Source organism: Miscanthus floridulus, chromosome 16, assembly GCF_019320115.1.
Source record: "Miscanthus floridulus cultivar M001 chromosome 16, ASM1932011v1, whole genome shotgun sequence".
NCBI classification, from domain to species: domain Eukaryota; kingdom Viridiplantae; phylum Streptophyta; class Magnoliopsida; order Poales; family Poaceae; genus Miscanthus; species Miscanthus floridulus.
The window spans coordinates 13,844,997-13,852,064 of NC_089595.1; the positions used below are offsets into that span (position 1 = coordinate 13,844,997).

The 7,068-nt window shown below is 45.2% G+C and overlaps 1 protein-coding gene across 1 annotated transcript; it reads left to right on the top strand.

The window, feature by feature from the left end:
- Positions 1-1,241: 1,241 nt before the first annotated feature.
- Positions 1,242-6,022, top strand: LOC136512413 (putative disease resistance protein RGA3). The gene is made up of 4 exons (XM_066506379.1): positions 1,242-1,414; positions 1,501-1,552; positions 1,711-1,858; positions 2,232-6,022. The coding sequence occupies exon 4, from the start codon at positions 2,260-2,262 to the stop codon at positions 5,929-5,931; it is 3,672 nt and encodes a 1,223-aa protein (XP_066362476.1). The 5' UTR covers positions 1,242-1,414; positions 1,501-1,552; positions 1,711-1,858; positions 2,232-2,259; the 3' UTR covers positions 5,932-6,022.
- Positions 6,023-7,068: the final 1,046 nt, after the last annotated feature.

The window sequence follows — 7,068 nt, forward strand, 5'->3', positions numbered from 1 at the left end:
TAAATTCATTCTAATAAATTATAATTTAGGCACATATTAGTCAAGCTAATATTATTGTATATAGAATATATTTGCGTATAATTGTTAGCTATGCAAGGAAGATGCTTATAAGTTACATTTCTACCGTAGAGAAGCGAGTTAAAGAGCATGCTATAAGATGCAGATTATAAGTGATCTATCGAATCCATTTTTATCTCCCACCTTATGAATTTGATATAGACTTATATGTGAACTTTGAGAAGTTGTAAAATCTCAAATTCCAAACAAATAGCCTCAACCATTAAGTAGATTCTAATTCTTCCGAAACAAAGGGATGCAAACGGTCCTCGGTGAATTTCCCATCAACTTCAACCGCAGTGGTTTACTCATCGAGAACAGATTAGACTGCCTCAGCCATCACACACATATACCACTAGTGTCTCTGTAGCTTTGCTTTTCGAGCCTAGTTTAGCCCTGGTTTAGTTCGCGAAATTTGGATTTTGGGGCTACTGTAGTATCTTCGTTTTTATTTGGCAAATAGTGTCCAAACATTGACTAATTAGGCTTAAAACGTTCGTCTCGCAATTTCTCACCAAACTGTGCAATTAGTTTTTCTTTTCGTCTACATTTAATGCTCCATGCACGGACTGCAAACATTCGATGTGACAGGTACTGTAGCAACTTTTTAGATTTTGGGGTCCAACTAAACAAGGGCTTACACGATATTTAGTTTTTTCAAAGGCGCAGTACAGCTTGACAGTAGCCTAGATATTTAGGCCAGAATAAAAAATTAATCCACGGTACAAATAGGCCAAATTTATTATGCAGATACTGTCAGAGGCTCAAACCTTCCACCGAAGCATACATTATATATAAATTAAAGTATGATTTAAACTCTATCTCTAACTTTAGAGCATCAGCGGTGGTTGAGTCGATTCTATCCGGGGAAAAGGACAGCCACGTCAGGTTACAAATGAGTCGATTTCTGCGCTTAAAAAAACTAGTGGGTCCGATTGTGAATAAACAAAACTATGGCCGGCCGGTGTCCGCAGCTATCGCTCATCTCACAAGCAAAGTGCGGTCCAGCCTCTTTTTTTTATCCGTGTGAGTCGACTTCCTTAATTAATCCCGTTTCTAGGAAAGGAGGATGGATTTTCTGGATGCACCGTAGTAGTGCTCTTGCCACGCGTTTTCTGAGGCGAAAAGCAATCATGCTCTCAGTGGCCGCCGGGGACCGGGGTCCACCACCCCAACTCACAAAGCAAAGCATCGTCCGGTCCCCAGTCGCAAATCTAGTGCGGTGTGGACATTGACTCTCTCCTCTCTCGCTCCGTTCGTCTCCATGGGCGTGAGAAGTGAGCAGTGACGACCATCGACCGCCGCGCACAACCCGGCTAGGGGAGGCCTCTCGTCGCCGCCGACGACGCGACCTGAGGTAATAAGGATGATCTCGGCCGGAATCCTGTTTCTCCTTCTCGTTGGGTTCGACCACCTGCTCATTTTCTTCATCACCTGCCTCAGATCTGCAGGCCTCTGCATCCTGAAGCTGGACCCCCGCCGCAGTTGAGTTTAGGTACTTAATCTGCTTTGGTTTAAGCCCAACACAACACGCACAATCTAATTTCTCACATCTCCTCTGGCTTTCTCCCCTGGTCAGATCTCCTCACGTTTTTGCTGTCAATCCAAGAATTTCTTGGATGACCAACTCACACTTTTTGGTGTCAATCCCAGTGAGCGTCAAGCATACTGATCAAAGGCCGCCTTCACCTCTTTCACAAGAAGAAGAAGAAGAAGAACAAAAAGCCCTCCCTCATCTGGCGGCATCAAAGTGTCATCCTGTCGTTGCTCTACTGCTGCTACTGTGTGTGTCCTTCACCTGGTATGCAAATTAATTTCCCATTCTATTTTCACGCCGATCGGTCTAGTAGATCTATTTTCCTGCATCCAAACGACTTTCTGTGTTACCCATATAAGATATTTGACTCCCAGAAAAGCGGATACAGTTCGAAACATATACGAAATATAATCTTCAAACCACTAATGTTGTCACACGTCCGATCTGGGGGTGACAAACTCTCAGATATTTTGTCGGCCGTTCATTTATTCCAGAGTTGAGAATTATTATTGGAACATTTCTGCCCCCACATTTCCTAAAAAAATATTTTCCTAAAAAAACATTACTGCTGTCACCTAACTAGTTTTGGATTTGCGAAACTCAATTGTAACCGCTTGCTTCTCAATTTTATCCGCAGGGGTTTAGGCAAGAGTTTCTTTGACATAATGAGTGGGATGGAGACTGCTTTAGCATCTGGAGTGTTGAAGGTTGCAGGTGACAAGCTAGTTTCACTGTTAGCCACTGAGTTTGCTGCCATAACCGGTGTACAAAGAGATCTCTCCGAGCTCAAGGTTATACACGCAGAGATTACAGGCTGGCTGTCGGCAGCATGTGACAGAGCAATACAGAGTGAGCCACAGTCTCTCTGGGTTGTAAAATTGAAAGATGTGGCTTATGACATTGACGATGTACTACAAGAAGTCCAGCTAGAAGCTGAGAAACAGAAGATGGAAAGAGATGATGACAAGAGTGGTATAGCTGGCTGCTTCTGTGCAAAACCAAAGACATTTGCATTCCGATACAAGATGGCTCATAAGATCAAGGCAATCAAGGTGAGATTTGCTGCAATAGTCAAGCAAAGAAGTGATGTCAATACTTTATTTCCAAGGGATGAACATGTTGGTACTGGGTACAGGACAGTTGGAGAGATGTCCTGGTTGAGCAAGGTTCCAGAGTCCAAAATACCCCTTAGGGATCAAGAAAAGGATGAAATCATATCTAAGCTTGTAGAATGTAATGCTGGAGAGAACAGCATGATAGTTTCTATCGTCGGATTAGGGGGGTCAGGCAAAACTACTTTGGCCAAACACATTTGCCATGACGTCAAGATAAAGGAGCACTTCGGAGATAAAATATTCTGGGTCCATGTGTCTCAAGAGTTTGATGTTCAGAAGCTCATCGGCAAGCTATTTCAAACAATTGTTGAAGATAATTCAGATCGTCATTCCCCGCAGCACATGGTCCAAAAAATCTCTGAGAAGTTGAGCAATAAGAAGTTTCTTCTTATCCTTGATGATGCTTGGCATGAGGACAGACATGACTGGGAACAGTTCATGGTGCAGCTAGAATGTGACGCACTTGAAACAAGGATTATGTTAACCACTCGTGATCGGAAGGTTGCAGAAGCTGTGGGATCAGGATATATATTTGAGTTGGCATTCTTATCAGAGTCTGAGAGTTGGAACTTATTCCTGAAGGGTTCTGGGTGGGCAGAGCAAGATTTGAGCTCCGATGATGTACAAGTCGGAAAAGAGATTATCAAGGGATGTGGTGGGGTGCCGCTAGCAATTCAAACTCTTGGAGCAGTCCTTCGTGACAAGAAGCAAAAAAGTACGTGGAGGGCCATAAGAGATAATAATTTATGGAATGTTCAGAGTATAAATGACAGAGTGTTTGCATCCTTGAAGTTGAGCTATATTCACTTGGCAGATGAACTGAAGCAGTGCTTTACGTTTTGCTCCATATTCCCGAAGGGCTATGGAATCCAGAAAGATCGTTTGATTGCCCAATGGATAGCTCATGGATTCATCAATGCAATGAATGGAGAGCAACCCGAAGATATCGGAAGAGACTACTTAGATTCTCTTGTAAAAGTCAGGTTTCTTCAGAAACCTTATGAGAGCAGGAATACTGATATATACAACATGCATGATTTGATCCATGATCTCACTCGACAGATACTAAAGGATGAACTGGTGACTTGTGTACCAATTCATCCAACGAAAAATTTTACTCATAATAGATATTTATCTTTGACTTCATTCACTGAGAATGTTGACAAGGGATTATTTGACAAGGTCCGTGCTCTATATATCTCTGAAAGTAAGCCATCTTTTGATACCACAGTGAAGAATAGTTGTTGTATGCGCAGTGTTGTTTTGGACTATGCAGTTGATACTCCGTTTTCACTATTCATATTAAAGTTTGAGTATCTTGGGTATCTTGAAATCCAGAATGTTAGTTGCACAACAGTTCCAGAAGCTATCTCAAGGTGTTGGAACTTGCAGTCACTCCATTTTGTTAACTGCAAAGGTTTTGTGACATTACCTGAGTCTGTTGGAAAGCTTCGGAAGCTAAGGACTCTAGAGTTGCATTGGATTATTGATCTTGAGAGTTTGCCTCAGTCCATTGGTGACTTTTATGTTCTTCAGTCCTTGCAACTATATTCCTGCCACAAGCTCCGAGAGATACCAAGCTCTTTAGGTAGAATTGGAAACCTATGTGTACTTGATATAAAGTATTGTTCATCTCTGCAACAACTACCGTCAGACATCATTGGGGAGTTCGAAAACTTGCGAACTATCAACTTTAATGGTTGTATGGGTTTGCAAGACCTGCCAAGCACATTATCCTGTCATACATTGCGTACTCTGAACCTTTCTGGAACCAAAGTTACCATGCTACCTCAATGGGTTACATCGATTGATACTCTAGAATGTATCGACCTCGAGGGATGCTGGGAGCTACGGGAGTTGCCTAAGGGCATAGCAAACTTGAAAAGGCTTGCAGTTTTGAACATAGGGGATTGTAGTAAACTGTGCTGCTTACCATCAGGGTTGGGACAGCTGACCCGTTTAAGAAAGCTGGGATTGTTTGTTGTTGGGTGTGGCGCAGATGATTCGAGGATCTCAGAGCTAGAAAACCTTGATATGATAGGTGGTCGCTTGGAAATTACCAACCTTAAGTATTTGAAGAATCCAAGTGATGCAGAGAAGGCTTGCTTGAAGCGGAAGAGTAACATACGACACTTGGTGCTGAACTGGTCTTTGAGTGATACCGAAGAAGAGTTGGTATCAGATATGGAACATGATTGGGGTGTGCTGAACGCTCTTGAACCACCATCGCAAATTGAGTGCTTGGATATCTATGGTTACAGAGGCCCCTGCTTGCCAGGATGGATGATGAAGCAAAATGATTCTTCATATAGTGAAGGTGGCATAATGCAGAAGCAAACTATTGCATCCCATTTTCTTTGTTTAACTTGGTTAAGGCTAGAAGGATTACCAAACTTGAGGCATATGAGAGGATTTGTTGAGTTGCCTTCACTGACCATCCTTGAGCTGGAGGAAATGCCTAATTTAGAGGAGCTGTGGACTACATCAAGTGGTTTTGAAACTGGGGAGAAAGCACAATATCTTTTCCCTGTCCTGTCCAGGCTAGAAATACGTGGCTGCCCGACATTAAATGTGAGCCCCTACTTTCCACCATCGTTAGAGTATGTGTCTTTAGAAAGAAGCAATGGGCGGCTGCTATCCACAGGAAGGTTCTCCCATCAGCTGCCCAGCATGCATCGCCTCCAGAGGCTAGTGCTAATGGAAGTTACAGGATCATCATCCGGCTGGGAACTGCTGCAGCACCTCACTAAGCTGAAAGAGTTGTCTATTTACGGTTGCAATGACCTGACACAGTTACCAGAGAGCATGCGGAACCTCACCTCTCTCGAGCGTCTCGGCATCGGCGGATGCCCCGCCGTCGGCACGTTGCCTGACTGGCTTGGAGAACTGCATTCTCTGCGACGCCTTGAACTGAGGACGGGCGATTTGAAGCAGTTCCCAGAGGCGATTCAGCACCTCACCTCGCTTGAACATCTCCGCATTTATTCAGGTCCTGCACTGACGGTGCTGCCGGAGTGGATTGGACAACTCTCTGCGCTTCGTTCGCTTCGTATCGAGGATTCCCCTGCCCTTCAATACTTGCCCCAATCCATACAACGCCTAACTGCTCTCGAGAAATTGCACATTTATAGATGCCCTGGTTTGGCGGGACGTTACAAGCGAGGGGCAGGGCCCGACTGCCACCTTGTCAGTCACATTCCTAGGGTGTACTGTACGGAGTAATTTGATTTGGAGGGATGAGGAGCACATGTGTACAGAGTTTGTATCTATAATAATAATAATAAAGATGTTTGTTTCCAGTGGACGCACTGTAGTTTCATCCACAGTGAACCTCTTGTTCCGTTCAGAGATGCAGGCAACGGATGCCCGCCACGATAACGCCCATCCCACTACCAGCGCCGCCACCGTCATCCACAGCCTGACTCCCAGTTTAGCAGCCGTCATCCACAGCCTGACTCCCAGTTTAGTAGCCTGTTCGGTTAGCTGATTCGTATCGTTGCTGGTTCGTGAAGTAGTACTGCTGGCTGGTTTGTGTGAGAGAAAAATACTTGAAAATTTACGATCGTATACGACAAGCCACAGCCAAACGAACAGGCTGTAGAAAACCGGTAGAAGGGGAAAGAATCGTCCCCGGCGACGTCGCCACCAAGCGCCACCCCGCACCCCGCCTCCCTAATAAGAATGGCAGCGGGGATGTACCCGTCGGGTATCGCTGGAACGTTCTTTTCCCCGCTACGGAGAATTCATCCCGTCCCCGTCCCCGTTAACTGTCTCGGGTATAGATTCTTGCCCATCCCCGTACCCGTCGGGCATCGGTCGGGTAACAGATACCCGACGGGTACTGCATTCCCGATAAACAAGGTTCTTGGGGTCGCAGCTTTGCAATCGGAGACGTTTCTTCTTCACCCGGGTATAAGTGTCGGAGTCTCGGAGATGCCGAGGAGAAGGAGCGAGGTTGCGAGGAGGACGAGCAAAGGTGGCAGAGAGACCGAACTGATGAAGCGAGGGGCACGAGCGCTCGTGAGGCAGGCGTGCTTGTGCTGCTGGCGGAGATGGTGAGGAAAAATTAAACTAGGATTCCTAGAACACACAAACTATATATATGATTGTTCAGATTTGGGCCAAAATACCTATGCTGAGCTTCTTTGGGCGTAATACTCGCATGACAGCTCAAATAGTCGGGTTCCCCAACGGGTAACGGGGACGGGTAAACAGGGAACGTTCTCGTACCCGCTATACCCGTCGGGGATGAATTCTTGCCCATTTAGATGCCCGCGGGTAAAGATATGATTACATCCCCGTTCCCTAATGAATCAAATACCCGTCGAGTATTGGGTATCGGCCCCGTTGCCATCTTTA